General features: G+C 38.2%; 1 protein-coding gene across 2 annotated transcripts in view; it reads left to right on the plus strand.

Annotated features, from left to right (window-relative positions):
• The window catches only part of ryr3 (ryanodine receptor 3), a 153,647-nt gene that overhangs the window by 54,198 nt on the left and 76,766 nt on the right, over positions 1 to 22,683 (plus strand). For both annotated transcript variants that reach the window (XM_047387608.1, XM_047387609.1), the window contains exons 17-37: positions 243 to 376; positions 893 to 1,134; positions 1,814 to 2,006; positions 3,247 to 3,463; positions 3,809 to 3,913; positions 6,072 to 6,175; positions 7,881 to 7,964; positions 8,068 to 8,227; positions 8,320 to 8,464; positions 9,102 to 9,307; positions 9,432 to 9,606; positions 9,776 to 9,984; positions 10,135 to 10,298; positions 10,649 to 10,697; positions 10,814 to 10,974; positions 11,724 to 11,886; positions 12,964 to 13,050; positions 13,314 to 13,540; positions 15,954 to 16,166; positions 18,566 to 19,175; positions 19,505 to 19,705. In XM_047387608.1, the coding sequence (XP_047243564.1) occupies positions 243 to 376; positions 893 to 1,134; positions 1,814 to 2,006; positions 3,247 to 3,463; positions 3,809 to 3,913; positions 6,072 to 6,175; positions 7,881 to 7,964; positions 8,068 to 8,227; positions 8,320 to 8,464; positions 9,102 to 9,307; positions 9,432 to 9,606; positions 9,776 to 9,984; positions 10,135 to 10,298; positions 10,649 to 10,697; positions 10,814 to 10,974; positions 11,724 to 11,886; positions 12,964 to 13,050; positions 13,314 to 13,540; positions 15,954 to 16,166; positions 18,566 to 19,175; positions 19,505 to 19,705 (3,849 nt within the window). The remainder of the gene's footprint in view (positions 1 to 242; positions 377 to 892; positions 1,135 to 1,813; positions 2,007 to 3,246; positions 3,464 to 3,808; positions 3,914 to 6,071; positions 6,176 to 7,880; positions 7,965 to 8,067; positions 8,228 to 8,319; positions 8,465 to 9,101; positions 9,308 to 9,431; positions 9,607 to 9,775; positions 9,985 to 10,134; positions 10,299 to 10,648; positions 10,698 to 10,813; positions 10,975 to 11,723; positions 11,887 to 12,963; positions 13,051 to 13,313; positions 13,541 to 15,953; positions 16,167 to 18,565; positions 19,176 to 19,504; positions 19,706 to 22,683) is intronic.

A 22,683-nucleotide genomic window follows, 5' to 3' on the forward strand; every position in this document is an offset into this window, starting at 1 on the left:
CAGAGTTTAAATGTCACAGTCTTTTAATATTTGCGCTGTAAATTGTACCCGACATGAAAGGGCATCCTCATACACAACAGATACTGATCATGAGAGGCAGTCTGACTACAAGGGTCCTGCTGAGTTTAAGTTGTCCCTTTTATGCAGTGTGAAAATGATGCATACTGTGCAGTTTTAAAGCATATGTTCAAAACAAACAAACGATACTTTTAACAAATGTCTTCTCTGCTTTTGCTCTTCAGATTCTGGATGTCCTGTGCTCTCTCTGTGTGTGCAATGGGGTGGCAGTGAGAACCAATCAAAATCTGATCTGTGACAACCTGCTGCCAAAAAGGGACCTGTTGCTCCAGACCCGAATTGTGAATGATGTTCAAAGGTACAAAAGTGGAAATATGATGAAAGGTTTTTCTTTTAAGGTTGTGTTTTTCTACCTTGGAAGTTGCAAAACGGGTAATGGTGTCTATTTTCAAAAAAGTAGTTCTGAAACTGTCATCTTATGTACAACAAGACGTCATGACTATTCCTTGAGAAAGAGATACTGTGGTGTTGCACGATATTAGAAAATCTTGAGATGGCGATAATATTGGTAAATTTAGCAATGATGTTAGTTGCGATATATATGCATATATTCTTCTTTGCTCTCTTATCTATGCTTCCATCACTCTGTGACCTTTCGCATCTGCTACCTTTAGACTCTGTCCAACTAGCTAAGTATTACATTAGCAAATAAAATGCAAGGTCATAACTCTTGGAATATATTGGCCAACAATTACTGCACTCCAAACAGTCCTTTGCAATATGAATATTGCTGATATTGAAATAACGATATATTAGTGATATGTTGTTCAACCTTAATAATCTGCCTTTTTTTATCTTCTGTCTTTGACTCTAGTATGAGGCCCAACATCTTCCTGGGCATCGCTGAAGGTTCTGCACAGTATAAGAAGTGGTACTATGAGCTGGTCATCGACCAGGTGGACCACTTTGTAACTGGGGAGCCGACCCACCTTAGAATAGGCTGGGCAAACACTAAAGGCTACGCTCCGTATCCCGGTGGAGGAGAGGGCTGGGGTGGAAACGGCGTTGGTGATGACCTGTACTCCTACAGCTTTGATGGGCTTCATCTGTGGTCAGGTGGGGATCTCAGTTAAACTTGTTGGTGTTTTGTTAGTCTGTTCAAGAAATTTTAAATAGTTCATGTAAACATTTTATACACTTAAGTTAAATAGTTAGTGTTGATATCTGCATAAAGCGGGTTGGTTGCCACTATGAAAAGAGGCAAATAAGTTTGAAGTATGTCACGTTTGCGTTAAAAAATCTCAGAATAAAATAGATTAGTCTTTCTTCTTTAAACTCTGAAATGACAACCAGTGTCTGATTTCCATATATCAGTTTACCTGAATAAATCTGAGGTTTTAATCTACATAATTTAGTACCAAATTGAAGCTTTTCAATCATGTAAATCCGAGTTAGCTCATGGATAATGGCTGGTTTAATATCAAGGTTTCTTTTCTAATGAAGGACAAACTGTTACAAACACACTGCCTGTCTAACTGCATCAAATATAATGCAAATGCTATCACCAAAAGTTCCAGTTGACTGAACTTCTGCTCTGCAGCTTCATTTTTTTTTTCTTTCAAAGTCTCTAAAAGATCCATTACAACTCCCCTCTCATCCATTTTATGCCACTCCTGTTAAAACATTCATCACCCCTCTCTCCTCCTCTCTGCCCCATCTCTTCTCCTCACTTATCATTCAGTCCTTCATTTACTGTGACTTTGCTGCTGCAACTGAGATCAACTCTGTGCCCCAGGTCGAATCCCCAGGGCCGTGGCCTCCATTAACCAGCACCTGCTGAACTCGGATGATGTGGTCAGTTGCTGTCTGGATTTGGGCGCTCCTAGTATGTCCTACAGGATCAACGGGCAACCAGTGCAGGGGATGTTCGAGGACTTTAACACCGATGGATTCTTCTTCCCCGTCGTCAGCTTCTCTGCAGGAGTCAAGTAAGGCCTTTAAAACTGGATAGCAAACATTAAAACCATTGCCAGCATTAATCACTTGTAACTGTTGTCTTTAGCTTGAGCAGGTAAGGTTTTTAAGAAAAGAACATTCCTTTTAAGCAAATGTATGGTGAAAAGCAGTAGCTTGGAGACAAACCAGCACCCTAACCAAGTCCAGTCTAACTTTAGTTCACCACGATGGAGGCTTCTGGCATCTACAGCATGCAGGACAGTGGGACCTAAGGACCAGGCTTGGGAGCCAAACCACCAGTAAATTGAATTAGCCGAAATTATGGAAAGAGCTGCTATTGATTTAACTTAGAATGCAATCCACAGATATTGGCAGAAACTTTGTGATGTCATGGCACACATAAAAGTAAAAAAAAAAGCTGTAAAACAAACCACAAAACCATGCTTCCCCAGATCAAGCTACTGTAGGTACCTCAATGGTCTGGCTGCTGTTTCCTCTAGAGCAATCTGTCATCACTGTGTTATGATCTACTTTATGTTCTTCAGCTTTGGGATGTTGATTTCCTTAAAAGCAAGATTGTGTCACAATCTTGGGACAAGAAAAGAGGTTTAACAGATAGCTTTTAGTGATGGGGAGAATTTTGCCCTTTTCATTTGTTTGCTTTAATGAATTTCTCCTAAACAGGAATTAAGCATCCTCACTTCATCCTTCACTGTGTTGCCATCAAGTAGGCATATATCCATTCAACAAGTTCCCTTTTGAAAAGTCTTTTTTGTCAAGAAAACAAACTGTTTTCTTTTTTATGGTTTTGGAAGATATATTTATACTACATATATGGTTACTCCATTTTCCTCTGTAAATTCCTGCCTTCATTTAGGCAAACACCTGTGTTTAAAAAAAAAATTTTCTGCTCTGAAAACTCCTAGGAATGTTTTCTTCAATACAATTCTATTATGGGATCTTTGCTTAATTCCCTTTCTCCTTCTATGAAATGTTTTTAAAATAGTCAAATTTTTTGAAAAGAAAACCAACAAGCTGCCAATTAGACAGCCATTTAATAAAATACAAATTAGGAAAAATAATTGAAATCAGCCTTAATCCAGTGGTACCCCAGTCAATCAAATACCTCAAAACTGAATTTTAGAGAACTGTATAGATCAAATATTTTGGGAAGCAATATAATGGATATTTTACTTAAATATACAGTTTATGTTCTGTAATATACAGCTTGTGCTGTAGTGTGATCCAGTCTATTGTGACCTTTCTTTTCAGAGTCCGTTTCCTGCTGGGAGGACGTCACGGAGACTTTAAGTTCCTGCCGCCAGCCGGTTACTCTCCGTGCTACGAAGCACTCCTGCCTAAGGAGAAGATGCATGTGGAGCCTGTGAAGGAGTACAAGAGGGATCATGATGGGGTCCGTGATCTGCTGGGAACCACCCAGTTCCTGTCTCAGGCCTCCTTTATTCCCACTCCAGTTGACACCAGCCAGGTGAGCTTATTAATTCAGTAGCCTAGCCGCAGAAGTATCTCTGAGAAAAATTGTGATGTTGTAACAAACTCTGAAAATCCGATTTACTTTTGTTGATATTTATTATTTATTTATCATTTAATTTCCTTTTGGGATTAAAGTATTTTTGAATTGAATATTACTGTGCAGCTTCTCCCCCTTTTATAACATAAATCAAAGGTTGCTTTCAGGTGTAATAATTTATGCTATTGACTCTGGAACAAAGTGCGATAATGACTTTCTATATTTCTTTTTAAAGGTTTATTGAAACTATCAGTACTTCTATCTTAATTCAATGGTCCATATGTTTCTGCTCGTTCTCTGTAGCTTGTTCTTCCCCCTCATCTGGAGAACATCCGTGACAAGTTGGCAGAAAACATCCATGAGCTTTGGGGAATGAACAAAATTGAACTGGGCTGGACTTATGGCAAGGTAAACCTGCTGCAAAAATGAGATATAAATACTGCAGGTTGTTGAAATCAATGGCTGATGATGCTGAGATACAGACATTTACGTAATGTTTCAGCATGTCATCCCCTTTAAAATATCGTTTATTGCATTCAGATACATAAAAGTATTTTGTTCAAGGAGATAAATCAAATAGACGTTATTCCTTACGTTCAATAAAGAAGAAAAAAGACAGAAATTAAAATCACAGAGAAGCCTTTGCAAAATATACCTAGTGTTCTTTAGAGGTGCATTTAGAGGTGCATATTTTTTCAAATAAATGCTACGTTGAGTGAAATGTGCATATTAAATCATATTTCTATTTTATGCTTAAAGAAAATCAAAATCCATGTTCATTATTCTCAGTGGAAATTATCTTAAAAATTATTTTTCAACAATGTTTTGGCAAATAGTGAGCATATAATATCTTCAGCTATGAAGTAGGCGTCACGATACAGTTTGAAACAGGATTTACTAGTCTGCATCTCCTCCTTCTTGAAATAATAAAACCTACTGTCAAATCTAGTCTAATAACACCTTAGCATTTGAAAACACAACTGGAATTCTACAGTTAGATTCCGAATTTAAGGCTGGTAAAACTGCTCACCATTGTTACTGTGAAATCTGCAGGACAACTCATTTAAAGGTTGATTATTGGCATCGCACCCATTTGTAAATACTTGACTGGTATCTCCTGTAGACAAATTACACTTTAGTGCATCCAGTAAAAAGGGTAAAGTCAAGAATACTGAATGCTCTCTAAGTGCTTTTCTAGTTAGAAATGATTTATTATGGTCTAATTTTATATGTCATAAAACTTGACCTATTAACAGGAGTGTGTACACTTTGAGAGACATTGTAATGGGATAATATGTTGTCTCATTTGTCTTATAAAGTGCTGTGAAAACAGGAAAAACTTTGTTTGGTCCAATGTCAAAGGTATTTGTTTCTGTTAAACTAATTTCATGAAAATCTCTGTGTGTCAATGACAAATGCTGGGTAATATTGTTGGTCTTCCCTTAATCGCTTAGCTGAAGTTACGTCAAGCACGCATTCACTATAGGTGAATAGCTAGGTATTGGTGCACCTTTGGTTTGGAGTCATTTTTCTGCTTGTATTATTGTAGGACTTGTTTTGTGTCCTTTTTAACCACTTAGAGCAGAAATGAGTCACTGGCCATACAAGGTCATAAAAGCCTCTTAAATACACACTAAATGTTTCAGGGCTTCAGTTAGGATGCTTAAGGTAATACAAATACCGTAAAACAGCATAAATATGAATTAATTTGTTTCTGTGTTCAGCATCCAAAGACATTTTCATAACTCTTGTGTCCACGGTTTCCTTCCATCATTTTACAGTCGGTACTTCTCTCTCTCTCCCTCTCATCACTGCAGAAACACCCATCAGAAGTCTGATCACAGTTTCCCTTTTTTTTTACTGTTGTAGTTATCACAGAATAATGTCCCTCCAAGTCTGCTACCACAGAGCCTATTTAACCAATATTAATGAATCTCACTTTTTTGAAGAATGTGACATCCACATTAATTAGACTGGGAGAAAGGTTTAAAAAAAATTATCAAGGGCAATATTTAAGCCCAAGTGGCTGCTTTGTAGAAAATCTTGCTGTTACAAGCTCATTAACCCCAGAGGGACATTCCAATAATTCCTCATCAGATGCTTTGGAAAAGCAGCAAATATTTGGCATGCAGGATGTGGATGTAGCCAAAATGTATTATACATTGTATCTGTTTGCTTGTTTTTACTGTCTATTGCTGTTACTTTTAGAACTTCAATGTAATTCTGGTGCATTCAGTAGCAGGGTTCAGTATCAGTGAGAATCCTGGGCAGAGTCTTAGTGGATGTCATGATAGCAGTAAATCTCTCTTGATCAGCTCTCCTGCCGACAGTAAAAACCTAATAGAAACAAAATTCAGTGCAACAACGAGGTCAATGCAGCTCGTAAAATTCTAAAAGCAAAGAGATCATAAACAAATGCTTCTCCATGATAAATCGGGCTTCATTCTGGTTTCCTATCTCTGAATGCAGAGCCACGCTAGATGCTTCTAAAATCAGTTTCTGCAGCAAAAAGGAAGTGTTGTGAGATGAAACATTAAACAGAGATTCCTGTGTCCTTTTTCCTCAGGTTCGTGATGACAACAAGAGGCAGCACCCTTGCCTTGTGGATTTCAGCAAGCTGCCTGAAACTGAAAAGAACTACAATGTGCAGATGTCAAGTGAAACACTAAAGTATGGATGGGGTGTTTCTCAATGTATAAAACGTCAGGGCTTTAACACATTTTACATTTAGAGTTAACCTAAATGATATTTATTTGTACGCCTTAAATCAAAATTGGTGCAGAAAAAAGGGTGAAGGACCAGCCCATCACATACCTGTGAGTTGCAATACAGAAGAAGACCGCAGGTTGCAATGCATCACAAATTAGCAAGCGAGGAGGAAAAGTAGCTAATACAAACTCTGCAGCTGAAATGAGCGTTCATACATGTAGTGATTTCAAGTGAGAAGGAGAGAGTCAGATGCTCTGCAGCAGTGAATAGAAACAGATGAAAGTTTAGGTTTCCTGTGTTTTCCTCCTGTGTATATAACAGTAATTTGTAAGTAGATTTTTTCCAGGCACACTATCTATAATGCCACTCAATCATCGTTAGTCCGTCTGACATTTTTTTTCACAAACTGTCGTTTTGCTCTAAAACCGCTTCAAGAAACATACATGGTTAGTGGGAGAAGTTAAACTTTTGACATCCATTCATCCTACTTCCACTGTCTATAGCTGCTTATCCTTGCAGGGCGGCTGATGAATATCTACAGGGGTCATTGGGTGAGAGCCGGGTACACCCTGGAGGGGTCGCCAGTCTATCACAGCAAAAATGTGATACTGTGGAATAATTTTTTGCTGCAACAGCCTTTTATCTTTGGAAAGTACTTAAGTTTGGAGAGAGCAGTTACTGATATTTTTGTTTTGGCAATTAAATGACAGAGGTCATGTGAAAATAAAAAAAATAAAAAACATGCTAAAATAACTCATCCTTACTCGATAAACTTCACACATCCCTTCTGTCAGAGTTCCCAATCGCTCTGATGGATGGGCTGCTGACTCAACACTCAAACTTTGTCTTGGCTCTGTAACGACCTGTGGCGTATGCCCTGTCCCTTTTGCTGTGTGTTGTTAAGGCAAGATTCTGTAAAGGACTTGATCGATTGTACTGTATCAAGAAGTGTTTCGGACAGAGAAACACTGTTTTTGGTAGGTCCTCTTCATGTTCACAAACAATGTCCACTCTACCTGTGTAGATGGATCTTTGAGGAAAGTAGGAGTGCTCACACCATCCCCTATTGCCACGATAAGTAGCTACAAATCCATTCGGCATGTTCCTATGGTATAGAATTGTATTGTTTGCAACAAAACAATCCAGTTTGTGTTATTCACCACAGGAATGCTTCCAAGATTTTCAGGTTGTCTGCGACTAGAACATGGTTATATGTTTTAGGCCGTTAAATAATCCAATTACCCATTCCTACAACTGGTGCAGCAGTTTCCTGCATAATGCTGAACAATGTAAGATTAAAAAAAAGATTAAAGCATTACTTGTAATGGCATTTGTCATCTGGTACAGTTCCAGCATTGATTTCTTTGAAATATTGCCTCCATAGGCTGATTACTGAGTCCTGTTACGGTAAAACATTTGGCTCAGCTCATTAAAGGAACTTCCTCTTGCAGCAAACTTTGACATGTCATGTATTCAGAGAGCCAAAGCTGAATGAAGTCCAGTGTTATTTTATTGATCAAAACTTATCAGTGTCCAATGAGCCGTGTTAAAAGTGCAGATGTCTTTTAATGTTTTTTTTAGATCAAAGAGTAAGGTATTTTTATCTGAAAAAGGGCATAGATGTCTGAAAGTTAATTTCTTGGTCCGTTTTTCTCATTTACGGCAGGACTCTGTTGGCTCTTGGATGCCATGTTGTCCAGGTTAATGTTCACGCTGAGGAGGATCTGAAGAAAATCAAATTACCAAAAGAGTATGGCCAATATAGCCAACAAATTTTCCATCTTTAGCATTTTATTTCTTATTTATATTCTTGCAAATGTCCACATTTTGTTATTTCCCCTTGATTTTTCCAGTTACATGATGTCTAATGGATACAAGCCTGCGCCACTGGAACTCTGTGATGTGAAACTGACTCTAGGTCAAGAGATTCTAGTTGATAAACTGGCCGAAAACGCTCATAATGTTTGGGCCAAAGACAGAATCAAACAAGGATGGACCTATGGCATCCAGCAGGTAAATTATGACATTTGACATGTGCTGTGCAGTTGAATTATAATCTTGATGCAGAGTTCGTAAACTGGATTCTTTATTTTTCTTTCTGACAGGATTTGAAGAGCAGACGTAATCCTCGCCTGGTGCCATATGCTTTACTGGATGAACGCACAAAGAAATCTAACAGAGACAGTCTGAGAGAAGCCATTAGGACTATGGTTGGATATGGATATGACATTGACCCTCCAGACCAGGAGGGTGAGATTCTGGTTTTGATAATCTAAATATTCTGAAAAAAAAAAAAAGCCAGACTAAAAGAAGCGTAAGAAAAATTTCCACAGGCAAATTGCATCTCAACAGACATCTAGCATCCTGTTCATTTCAAATTGTATACAATCCAATTCACTCCAAATTCTGTTTCAGAGTCCAATGCATCCTTGGTAAGCATATTGATAGTGGAGAGAAACTAACTAACTTTCAACAGAAAGTTAGTTTCAGCTGCCATTTCCCACAAATAGTTGGGTGTTTAGAGGACAGAAAGGATAAACAGCGGAACACCACAGAACTGAGCCAGCCATAGTTTTTATGGAAAGAGGAAGAATCAACACAAATTGAATGGTAGCCATATTTGTACTTAATGCAAGAATGGAGATTAGCAAACAAAAATAGCTGGATAACACTAAAGATAACTCGGGATGATCTGAGCTATCAATGCAGTGCAGATAATATGGTCATTTATCTGTTAAAGTTAGAAACCATGTCTTGGAAATATGTTTCTTCTTCAGTTCATTGCTCTAGTATTGTTAAATCTAAGCACACTTTCTAAAAGTATCTTCATACATCTCTGTTTGCATTTATAAATTACATGGCTCTTCTTTTTTTTCCTGGACCAAAGTTGTGCATGCACTAGATAATGAGAGCATCGAGACAATCCGGTTTTTCCGTGTGGAACAAACGTATGCTGTGAAGACGGGGAAGTGGTACTTTGAGTTTGAGGTCCTGAGTGGAGGCGACATGAGGGTTGGCTGGGCCAGGCCGGGCTGCAGGCCTGATGTGGAGCTGGGAACAGATGATCAGGCCTTTGTCTTTGATGGATATAGGGTAAACTGCATGAGCCTTTTTTCTGAAACAGCAATTCATGCTGCACATGGTTTACAATGAAATTTAAGAGATCCCCATTACTTTTGTTTAGATTTCATTTCTGACTATGCTTTCATTTCTTAAGGGTCGACGGATGCATGCTGGTAGCCGCTACTTTGGGCATCCTTGGAAGAAGGGCGACGTGGTTGGTTGCATGATAAACATGGAGGACAAATCCATGATTTTCACTCTGAATGGAGAGCTCCTCATTACCAGCAAGGGTTCTGAGCTATGCTTCACAGACTTTGAAACAGAAGATGGTGAGGGCTTCAGTCTGTCTAATCAATGATTTATTTAATGAAATGTTTTCACCACAGTATCTCCATTGTTGTTAGACATTGAAAATATGACTTAGATGTGAGGAAGCATTTGATTATCTATAAAATGCAACCAAAACTAACTGGATACTAACTCCTTACCTTTGTGTAGGTTTCATTCCGGTATGCAGTCTGGGCATGTCTCAGATCGGCCGTATGAACCTTGGCAAAGATGCCAACACTTTTAAGTACTACACCATGTGTGGTCTCCAGGAGGGTTTTGAACCCTTTGCTGTCAACATGAACAGGGAAATAACCATGTGGTTTAGCAAGCGTTTGCCCACCTTTTTCAATGTGCCCCAGGACCACATGCATATCGAGGTAGAGGAGACCATCTTTTATTATTTACAGCATTCTTTATTTGGGACAATGGCCACAGATATGCTTTTAATAATTTGCAGTGATGGAAACTTCTTCTATACTAATTACTTTTGTGATTTGTTTCTTGCCTTCTGTATCCTTTCTTCTTAGGTTACGAGGATTGACGGAACAGTAGACAGCCCACCATGTCTTAAGGTCACACATAAGACATTTGGCACCCAGAACAGCAACAGTGACATGGTTTACTGCAGACTGAGCATGCCGGTGGAGTTCTACTCTGCAGACAGGCTACTGGATGAGTCACTGAAACTCAGGCAAGGCCCTTGCTTAGGCATTTGTGCCTGAGTTTTAGGTTTTAAATGGATGTGCAAAGATCACTTTAGTTCAAGTTTCTACCACTGTCTGAAAAAGTATAGAACTAGAAGTATTTTGCAGGTATGGATGAGTTTGGCAAAAGAAAATAGAAAATGGAAAATGTTCTGGTTCTAGACTTTAATACCCTTTTCAATGTCCTAAAGTTATATCTATCCATGCAAAAAAGCATTCCATCCATCCATCCACCTGGATTGATGTTTATCTATCCCCCTTTTATCCTTCTGTTTATCTGTTTATCCCTCCTTTCTTCCAAAAGTTGTCAAATATCCAATTGTTGTTTTTTTTTCAGCCATCCTCCAAAAGAAGATGGAAGTATTGACTATGGAAGCATCACAACTGTAAATTACTATTTATTCTCAAACTTAGGGACAAAGTATCACATTTAAGCACTACACTATGCACACTAACCTTCCCTTTCATTCATTCATTTATTTAATTTTTTTTAAATCTGCAGTACTTCCACTCTGTGAGAGTATTTGCTGGACAGGACCCAGCCTCTGTGTGGGTGGGCTGGGTCACACCAGACTATCACTACTACAACAAGAACTTCAGTCTCAGCAAAACACAAACTGTCACTGTCACTCTGGGAGACGAAAGAGGCCGGGTCCATGAGAGGCAAGATGTTGCTGCTTTTTAAACCGCTGCAGTTTATTTGGAATCTGGGAATCCAGCAATTTTCAAAGCTCCTCAGTACAATGTTTCTGTGAAGATAATCGCTCTAATATTTACCTATTTGTCTGTTGTCTCCTGACCAAACTTTGAAATTGTGCAGTAAAATGAAATTTAGTCTTTTAGAGAAGGATAATGTGTCACAGTATGTCTGAACTTTGGGAACTATTTGGGTACTGTTTTTTAGAAGGTTTCATAATGGCATTGATGTGTAACTAACTTTGCACACTGTGTTAAGCAAAATACATCAAATGAAAATAGAACACATAGCCCATTGTAAGCGTTTACAGTCGGTTTTGCTGCATTTCATTCTGCAGGATCATTTATAATCAAAATAATCATCTCTGGCTTCTATTTTAAAAAGTATTATGTTTTTTGAAGCAACTACTTTTTCCAGCGACCATTGCAGTACCTTAAAAAAGCCTCTTTCATGGAAAATAAATTCTTAAAGATATGCATAACCATTATTTAGCTTTAGATTTAAAGCGATCGATTAGTATAGCACATTGTGTTTTGCAGTTAGGAGTCTCTCTGATGGTTATTATTTTTGTTTTTGGTTATTATAATGGTTATTACCTTATTGTGGTGTGATGTAAAGCTTGCAAAACCATTATTTTATGTTTTTCAACAACATAGATAGGTATAAAGTTCTTTGTCTTATTTCTAAACTCTTCCTGTGATTGCTTTTGCTGCAGTATTCAGAGAAGTAACTGCTACATGGTGTGTGCAGCAGATGTTCTCGGCCCCTCTTCCTCCAGCCGCTCCAACACCGACCTGGAAATCGGCTGTCTGGTTGACTTGGCCACCGGCCTCGTCGCCTTCACTGCCAACGGAAAAGAACTGCCTACAGCGTATCAGGTTAATAAGACTCTACAGTCCTATATAGTGGGGGAAGCCACAGGGCATAAGCTTCAATGTGTATGTATGCTATTTTATGCTTGCATCAAAATACATCCATCCAATTCACCCTAATGGCAAAACAAAAATGAATTGGAAATCCACATTAATTCTTTATTATTTTTTGTAAACATTTGTAACCATTTTTTTTTATTAATCAAGGCTACATAAACTTACAAAGACTTTCCAGGATTATTTTGGGTTAAAATAAAACAATTCAACATCATTAAAGTGGACTTGCAGAAAGTGAGTTTCAAAATTAAAAACACATTTCTGATCGTTTTTTGATTTCTGAGTCATAACACTGTTGGACACCTTAATGATTGTGGTCTTCCTCTACTGATATCTATGTTATATTACACTTAATTAGGGATGGATCAATAAGAAAGTGAGTAAAATCTGCCAAAGTAAGTGATCAGCAGGTCAAATACAGTTGCAAGTTTTCCCCGTTCACTAAATAGATCAATGCTCCCACTTTTTCTGTCTGCATATGACCAGGTTGCTCAAAGCAAATAGGAATAAACAGACCTCAAAAATTTGGTATTGATCAGGAAACAGCACATCTCCACCACAAATACCTCTGACATTTCTAAATTTCTCCACCAAATAGCTTTTATCTCCAGTTTCTCATGCTCTTGTAATATATGAGTCTTTGTCGGACTGTTCGTGGTTAATTGATTAATATGTAGTTTTTTCTTCAGAAGAAGCAGCACTATCAAGGCAGAGGATTATAAAAATGTTAAAAAGTATTGTCCTACTAGCATACTAAAGCTCTTGGTGTTTCTTTTTGCCTGTAACATTTATCAATGATCACTGTGACTAGGTTCAGAATTATTGTCAAGTATACAATGTCCAACACCAATTGCGATCCAACACCACAAGTCCACCTCTGTGCTCATCATGGTTAATCTTCCACATATCAAGGATCACAAATGCTTTGCCGCTTTGAATATTTTTAAAACATTATTGAGTTTTATAATCAATATTTTCTATGCATTTAGTGATACATGTGGATAATTCTGGTTTATTTGTTCTCAGGTGGAGCCAAACACCAAGCTTTTCCCTGCTGTGTTTTGCTGCCCTACCAGTTCAAACCTCTTCCAGTTTGAATTTGTCAAGATAAAGGTTTGTTTCAATTTGCTTCTGCTAAACACATCATATAACAGAAGCAAAATATGAATAACTGTATGCAAGTGTATGTTATAAAAAGGCACTATTAAAATATAGATAGCTGTATTACAGCGCAGCTGAATATTAAATATTAACGTTAACCTTTCCTCATGCTTCTCTTTGCCTCTTAAAGCGTCAGTGAAGGATACACTTTTGTGTCAAAATATGAATTGAAGGAACCCTAGAAAATTCTTCCTGATATCTATCTCACATCCCAGGATGCTATGCCGCTCTCATCAGCCATGTTCCGAAGCGAGCAACGGAACCCAGTTCCTCAGTGTCCACCACGTCTAGATGTGCAGACAATCGTGGCTGTGCTTTGGAGTCGGATGCCGAACACCTTCCTAAATGTGGAGACAGCTCGGGTCAGTGAGAGGCACGGCTGGGTGGTGCAGTGTCTGGAGCCTCTGCAGATGATGGCTGTGCACATACCTGAAGAGAACAGGTAATATAAATAAAATGCTGTTGGATACAGAACATTATCTGTTTTTATCTGTTTGAACAGTCTTCCCATGGTAATTTTGAACCATCAAGTTTTTCTGTCATTTAGAAGTTTACATACAGTCATTAAGGCATTTTGAGTTTTTTTAATGACATCTTTGAACTGCTTTTCTTCTTGGGTCAAATGATTATACAGCAAAAAACTTTAGTTTTTGACATGAATTAGGTTTTATCTAATCCAGACAGGGTCAAAGCCCTACATAGAGTAGAGTTTTGACCCCTAATAAATATTTTGATGAATCCTAGCACGCTGTAGAGATACCACTTTTTGCAGTCATCAACAAGCGTGTTACTGTATATAATTCTGGCTGGGTATTTCACCACTCTTCTTGCAAGAATTAGTGTACTGCATTTAAATTGGTTTAAGTGACACAGATTTGGCTTTTAAGCATGATTCACATTTTCAATTTGAATGAATGAAGCCATTCAGAAAGCTAAACATAAGCATTCCAAAACCAGTTTAGGTATGTTATGGTATCACTTTCCTACTGGAACACCATATTGTGCTGAAATTTAGCCATCTGATCCAAACTGTACCCTTCAGATTAGATAAAATTGGTAAATATATGAAGCAATAACCCAGGAAGGTATCACAGTGAAGTTTTCAGACATAAAAACACTGTTCCCAACTGTCACGCATGGTGGTAACAGCATCATGCTGAGGTACTATTGCTCTGCCAGTAGTACAAATGTGTTGCACAAACAGGAGTTAATATTGGAATGCACTCCTAGAGCTGATGATCACATATGATACTCCTAAAGAGCACCTTAAAGAGACTCTTCATGTTTCCAAACCACCCCCACCCAATCAAACAACTTGTGCAACCTGTTTAGAAATCCAACCTCAAGCACTTTGCTCAGTCTAACCCGATTTTCCTAGTCCATAAACAGAATATAACTTTAAATGAACTTTTGGAAGCAAGGTTACCAATTTCTTCTACTAACTCTGGATTCTTCAACGTCTCCTAAAAATCAACAGCTGTGGATGAAAGTTGGAAAACAACTGTAGGTTCCAACAGGATAATAATCCAAAACACAAATGAAAAATTATTTATGAATGTTTAAGGCAGGTTAACATTAAATTTGTAAAATTGCTTTGACCTTAATGCTAATGGAGATTTATGCACTGTGCATTACAAAAAACTAACTATGAGCTCTTTAAATTCTGATAAGATTGGTCGAATAGCAAATGTAATACATGAAGAAAGCTTGTTGACTTTTCATCTAGCTAAGGGACCTTTAACCAAATATTTGATGGGCTGCATGTATATATTTGAGCCAGTTTAGTCTTGTTCAACCAATTCTTGTTTAAATAAACAATCGTTTCAAGATGAAGGTGCATGGAAATGCAGTTGCTTTGCTCTGAGGTGGTGGAGAAAGTTCTGCCACTTTTGAGCCTGGATCAAGGGGTGTCTAATAATTGCTGACTTTTTGACCTTATTGCTCTAGCTTGACTGTAAGGGTGCAAAGGTTCGGACAGGCAAAGGGGTATCATACCCTTAAGACACTTAAAAACAAGCAGAAACCGTTTATATTGGATCCTGAAAGGAGCAGGAAATCACGTTGGTATGAAGCTGCAGCTTGCATGGCTTTCAGGCATTGACTTGAGGTTTTATCAGTAACAACATACAGAAAGATACAGTATTCCAAGCGAAATTTAATAAAAACATGGATTATATTCTCAAAGTCTTTTAATGGTATGTAGGATTTTACTGAGGAACAGTAGCTGGAAAAAGCTCCACTTCTCAACTGTGTTGATCATTTGTCAAATTTTAAGCCAAAGGTCACACCAACATTTTGTCTAAATGAATGTGAAAATGTACTTATTAGGTCAATAGCACTGTCAAAGCTGTGTTAGGGTTTGCATTACTCAAACAGACCCCAAAGGAAGCATACAGCCATATTCAATGAATTAGAATATATGTTCCAATGAGGATTGTTTGTTAGATTAAGAGTATTTTTTGAAAATAACAATTTTTAAGCAGGTATACAACATATCTTTCGAAAAAGCCACATTTCTGTATTAAAAAATGTTTTTTTAATTGTCTGATATAATATTTTAATCCTAAATGTCATGTTTTTATTAGGCTGTAAACAGAAAATCTGAATTAACAGAAATAAAGGCTTGAAAACAGCAGTTAGTGTGCAGTTCATCTATATAATGTTTCACTTAGTGGACTAATTTATTGAAATAGGTAACTTTTCAACAAAGAGGATGGAACCTAAAATTTACACTTGTAGAACTCCACAGATCAAAGGAGACACAGACAGAGAAAACATACCTAAATCTAAGGGTCAATAAACATATCAACAAGTGGACCAAAAAGCTGATATCTTATTTTCATGCCATTTTTCAGGTGTTTGGACATCATGGAGTTGTCAGAGCTTGAGGACCTGAGGAAGTTTCACTTCCACACTCTGAAATTGTACTGCGCCCTCTGTGCTCTTGGAAACACCCGTGTCGCTCACGCTCTGTGCAGCCATTTAGACCAGTCACAGCTTCTCTACACTATCGACAACCAGTACCTATCAGGCATGCTCAGAAAAGGCTTCTATGATGTCCTCATCAGGTGGGTTTGCTTTTTCATTATGTTTGACTGGTTGCTAAATAAAATATCTATTTATTTCTCCTTCTTTTAGATGATGATGAAAAATGAAAGCAGAAAATTACAACTGGCCTTATACCTACACCTCAGCCACACCACAAAGAATAGAGACACAAATTATTCTGATATATGGCTATTTCAGTGTCAATCTTAGTGCCAATAACTGCTAATGTGATGGAGCTGTACACACAAGCAACAAGCACTATTATCCAGTAAATTATACTAATGCAATAGATGCATTTGTGTTGCCGACTTGCATCCCTTTTAACTTAACATGAAAAAAAATCCATGTAATATTTGTAACTCTGCATTAGGCTCTTTTTAAAGCTTTTCTTTTGACTCTGCACAATGAACAATGAAAAACTTGGCATACAGTAAAAAGATACATTCCTCTGAAGGATGACAAGTGTTAAAGCAGCTGTCACACAGTGTTTTTTTTGTGCAAAATATATTGGCATAGATCAGAATTCTAAACATTGGGCTAAAAATGAACAAATGAAGCACATTTTGTGGAAAAGTCCTGTCCTTTGAAGTTTGTTGTTACAAGTAATGGGTCCCTGGTATGTATGCATTGTGTGTGTGTTTGTGTGTGTGTGTGTGTGTGTGTGTGTGTGTGTGTGTGTGTGTGTGTGTGTGTGTGTGTGTGTGTGTGTGTGTGTGTGTGTGTGTGGGTGTGTGTGTGTGTGTAATGTAATGTAAAAAGTTTAGAGTTCTTCTGCATTAAAACACAGCAAGTTATTTTTGCCATGATGTCACTCTTGTTTTTTTGTTGACCATCGGAAGATAAAAGTTCAAGCTGTATACAAAGTGTTTGGGTGTCCTCAAGTGGCCAGATGTTTCTTTATGAGTTAATCAGAAAGTAGGTCATACTGTCATTAGTTGGAGCTGCTCAAAGCATCCAGCATGCCAAGGTTTGTGAATCTTCATCAGTGCAGACATAGCATCTGCATATGACAGAGATTAGTGACGTTAATATTTGAGTAGCACTTGCAAAACATCCATAACAGCGGAGCTCTGTGACATACATTTTATTGGAGGAATGTGACACTCATGCAGAGGAGTTTTTCAACATGTCCAAAAGTGAGTTCGCTAAGCTGAAGATCACATTAATTAATTAAAAAAACAATAATGTACCAGAGGGCATTAGGGTTCATGTTGGGCATTTGCTGTTTTTCGTGATTCTTTATGGCAAAAAGTTTAATATTGGTCATCAGCTGTATGCAGTTGTTTATGCCTGGCACTTTTAAATGCCCTTTTTTGTACATCCACTATACAGAAATACTTTTTCTCACTGTTTAAATCATGCTAAATTTAAAGTCAGTTAGGAATTCCAAATTTATTTCTATTTACAAAATGCCAGATTAATTAGAAAATGTATAAAAATGTCTTTACATTTGAAAATTTACACACATTTCCTTAGTATTTGTTAGGATTGCCTTTTAAGCTGTGTGATTTGGGTCAAATACTTTAAGTATCCATCCACAAGCTTTTCACAGTAGTTTGCTGTAATTTTGGCCCATTCTTCCTGACAGAACTGGTGTAACGTCAAAACATGGACTTTGTTGCCCTTAAGCTACTTTATAACTAATTTAGCAGTATGCTTATTGTCCATTTGGAAGACCCATTTATGCCCAAACTTGGATTTTCTGGCTGACACTTTGAGGTTTTATTTCCATATTTCCCCATAAATTCTTTACTCATGTAGGCATCTGTTTTTTTAAGGGGGCCAGTATTTTTTCTGCCACAAAGCACATACGCAAGATTATGCTTGTGCCCAAAAATATACCTGACTTGTGGAGATCCAAAATTCTCTTTTTGATATTTTGACAGATTTATTTTAATTTACCCATGTCACACAAGTTAGCAGTGTGTTTGAGGTGCTGCCTTAAAATACATCTACAGGTGTGCCACCATATAATTCAAATAATGTGGAATAACCTATCAGAAGCTTCCAAAGCCATGGCATCATCATCTGGACTTAAATGTTTAAAAACATAGGATGTGTAAATCTCTTACTTTCTCAAAAAGTAACAATACATTTTTATAAAAATATCTTCATAATCTTTCTGGCATTTAGGAAATAGGAATAGTTTTGGTAATCCCAACTGACACAAAATTAGTAAATTTGAATCTGATTTAATGGCAGACAGGGATTAAAAAAGATTGTGCCTTCTTACACAGTAAATATCTGGTTTCAGCTGTAGATACGTTTACAGCCACGTTTTATTGCACAGGTTTAGTCCACAAAGGTTGAAAAACTCATTATCCTGCCAGTTCCACTAGATATATAATGGTGATTTTTAAAGAACCATCAGTTTAAATCAAGATATGCAAGAGTGAAGTTAATTCTTCTTTTTTTCCAGCATTCATCTTGAGACGGCGAAAGAAGCACGCCTAATGATGAACAACGAGTTCATTATCCCTGTGACAGATGAGACCCGTTCTATCAAGCTGTTCCCAGATGAATCCAAGAGACATTCTCTTCCTGGAGTGGGCTTGAGCACTTCCCTCAAATCTCGAGTCAACTTCTCCCCGGTCGGCATCATCAACACTACACGGCACCAGTACCTCTACAGCCCCCAGATCCCACTGGGCATCCTGAAGGAGAAAGCCATCAGCATGCTCACAGAGGCCGTGCAGGGAGGAGGTTCCCATATCCGAGACCCGGTAGGGGGGAGTTTAGAGTACCAGTTCGTCCCTATCCTGAAGCTCATCGCAACACTGCTCATCATGGGAGTCCTGACCAGTGATGAAGTGAGGCTGATTCTCCTCCTAATTGAGCCCAACGTGTTTGGGGAGGCCAAGGAGGGAGAAGAAGGGAGTGGGGGTGAGCTTGTCATGGCACGGGAGAAAGAGGAGGTGAGCAAGAACGAGGAAAAGGCTGTGGAGGCAGGAGAGGAGGAGACTAAGGAGAGCAAACCAACTCCAAAAGGTCTGCTGGAGAAGTCCCTGCCGGAGTCTGTCAAACGCCAGGTGATGAAGCCATTGTAGAGAAATCTTTAATTTCAGTGAATAAGTACTTGAACTGAAAATGATTCTAGGTCCTTCGTTTTCTCTGTTAAGGTTTAATTCAAAATTTTTCTTTTACTTATTTGATAAACTGAATTTTCATCTGTCATTATTTTAAGTTATGTTCACGATTGAGGGTGGTGTTGACTGAACACTAACACACCTGTCTGCACCATAAATGCTCAGTTTCTTTCCTTTAAATTTTCAGCAGTCAATACCTTAAGTTAAAGGTCTTAATGTTTAAGTTAAACATTAAGATCTTTATCTGATGAGCAGATTTCTGCTATTTTCAGATGTGTGAGCTGCTGCACTACTTCTGCGACTGCGAGCTACAGCACCGCATCGAGTCCATCGTCTCTTTCTCTGACCGCTTTGTTTCCAAGCTGCAGTACAACCAGAAGTTCCGCTACAACGAGTTGATGCTAGCTCTCAACATGTCCGCCGCCGTAACGGCCAAGAAGACCAAGGAGTTCCGCTCACCACCACATGAGCAGGTACAGCACCTCAATGGCTCTAGTTCAGTGGTCCCCAACTAAAATAGTAGGAGGTCCACTACCGCCATCATACAAACAGTTTGGGTTCTGAACATTTTAAATTAACTGACAAAAATATTTTCTTTCGTTTTTATTTAACATTTAATTAACACAAGAGTTTGTTGTTAATTACTGATTAATTATTCATTAGCCGATGAAATCATCTGCTGAACAGAAAACTGCAAACCAATTTATGTGAAATGCACTTTAAATTACACAGTCTAGCTGGGTCTGTACATCTTGGTATAATAACTCTGCTCTTCTTGTGGTGCTTGTGGCAGGCATGGTAATTTGCTGAACCTTTTCCTTACGTTGTTGTCCTTTTCCATCTAAAAGTGTTTCTGCCACAGGCTATGTTCTCGTACATGTTTCAGCAATCAAGACAATAAAGAGTTAATTTTCTGTTACTACTAAATTAATTCTGCTCGATAAATCCCAAAAACCTACTTCACCCTTCGAAAACAAACTCCCAAATTTTACAAATATGTACTATATAACATCTAACTTTTAAAAATGGAAGAATTTATTTTATTGAGTAGACCAAGGTCTGATGAGTCCTTTTTCACACAAACATATGTACCCCACTTCCAGGAATAAAACACACTTTACACCCTCATGGCATAAAAGGACTGAAAAAAAGATATTGCCAAGATCAGATAGATTTCCTGCTAAAACTACACCTTGGTAATGCCTTTAAAACATTGCTAATTTCTCTCTCATTCTTTTGGTTAACGTAATTAAGAGTTACAGACCACTGTCATAGCAGACCCTACAGGACAGTCAGAGGGGCAAGAGTCTCCTATGTGGTCCAAGTTTATTACCAAGGCTTCGCTCAGCAGTAGCTCTGATAAGCCTTTGGCCACATATTGTTAAATCAATAAGTTTATTTTCACAGTTTGATGATTTTAGCTTCTAAACTTTGCTCACATTAATCTATTTGTTCATAGATCTCACAAAGTTTAAGATGTAAAGCCTGTTTAGGGGCGGTTTCATCAATTGATTCAGAGTAAAACCTTAGCGTACCTGATCCTGATCACTTTGAGTTGGAATACCTAAAGGGCATCTGTGGTTTAATGTGAAGCTAAATTGAACACAAAGTGAAATGGCTGTGCAGTCGAGCTTAACATCTGGCATTTAAGAGCAAGAAAATTTGAAATGACACTGTTTAAGGTGCTTTATGTTTTTAATTTAAAGTTTGAAGGTCATGATGCATGGTGGAAGATTGTAAACATAACATTAAAGCACCTGTTAGTCAATTCCAAGATTTTTTTTAAATGACTGTAGACAGTTACACGTTTGCTCCAGTAGTTTCCAATTTATTAAAGGTTTGGGTTTTGCAGTTTTTTTCCTGGACATCATATAAATAGGTTTTTTTTCTGTTTGTAATAAACCTTTTTTATGCTTAAATCGAGAAACTACCAGCATTTGTCAATCTTAATCACTAACATGAAGTTATTAGGTCAACTCAAGCCATTCTATAACTTTTAGCAACACATTCAGGTAAATTAATGTATATATTTTAGTTTTTGTGGATAATTTTACTCTTAGAGGATTAAAGAAAAGCTGCTAGAAATTCTAACTTTCGCATTCATTTTTTTTATAAATTAAGTAAGCCTTTGAGGTACATTTCTTTGGGGGATTACAAATGTAACTAGAAACCTGCAAGCAGCTTTGAAGGCCCTCGCACCCCTCAGCGCAACTCGGGCTGTTGAGCGACTGCAGGAGCCTGGCATCACCTCATACACACCACCGACGATGACACTGCTTCACTTCAACACGTCGTCACTAAGTGGTACTGTGAGCAACATGTCATATGATCTTCGGTCATGCAGAGTTTCGGTCTGGCAAAAAGCATTCAAAATGTCCAGTAAATCGGTCCTTCCAGAAGGAAGCTGCAGCCGCTTGTTTGTTTGTGGGTGGGGCTAAAAGAACATAATCAATTGACAGTTTCAAAATGTCCATCCTTAACTCATGATCATGTATACTACATTTCAAGTGGATCCGATGATGAATGAGGGAGATATAGTCCTTGAAGTGTCCTAGGGGGCGCTATTGATCCAAATTTAAATGTAATCCAATAGAGCTGTTTGGGGGCTGACAAAGATCAAGCATATTCAGTTTGGAGTGAATCGGACCTTCCATATGGAGGCTACAGTCATTTGTTTATTAGTGGGCGGGGCTAGAGTGATGTAATGTATTGACTGTGTCAACATGTCCAGCATCGATACATGATGATGTATAGGAAGTTTGAAGTGGATCCGATCAGGCATGAGGGAGCTATAGCACTTGAAGTGTCGTAGAGGGCGCCGTTGAGCCAAATTCATATGTAATCTAATAGAGCTGTTTAGGGACTGCCAAGGATCAACCATATTGAGTTTGGAGTAAATAGTGTAATTTAGAGGCAAACGTTTCGCCATGGCGTCACATCAGATTTCGCCACGCCACCACCGCCACACCCTCCAGCCAAACCTGTCAGTACTGGAGATTAAGTTAGACCAGCGTGTTATCTGTCATTGGAGACAGTTTCATGTTGATTAGTTGAAGGAGATCAAATATGGCCCACACTAAGTGAAACATGACACTTCCTGTTCTGAAGGGGCGGGGCTTCGATGATGTCAGCATCTGATCAGTGAATATTGTTCAGGGCCAGAGGTAGATCAATCCCAGAAGGTTTCATGTCTCTGTGACTTTCTTTGTAGAAACTATAAGAGTTTCGTGTTTCATGGCGAGAAGTCAGATTTTGAGGCTTAGCCACGCCCACATACTTTAATGTAGCAAAAAGCTTTTGATAACTTTTGATCTCCAGTGCATTAAGACCATACTGATTGATTTCGATTTCTGTAAGTAAAAAGCTGTAGGAGGAGTTCGCTCAGATTCGACGTGTGTAAATGAGACAAAATGGCGGCTTTGATCCAAAATGGCCGACTTCCTGTGGGGTT

Source organism: Girardinichthys multiradiatus, chromosome 15 (assembly GCF_021462225.1).
Source record: "Girardinichthys multiradiatus isolate DD_20200921_A chromosome 15, DD_fGirMul_XY1, whole genome shotgun sequence".
Lineage (NCBI taxonomy): Eukaryota > Metazoa > Chordata > Actinopteri > Cyprinodontiformes > Goodeidae > Girardinichthys > Girardinichthys multiradiatus.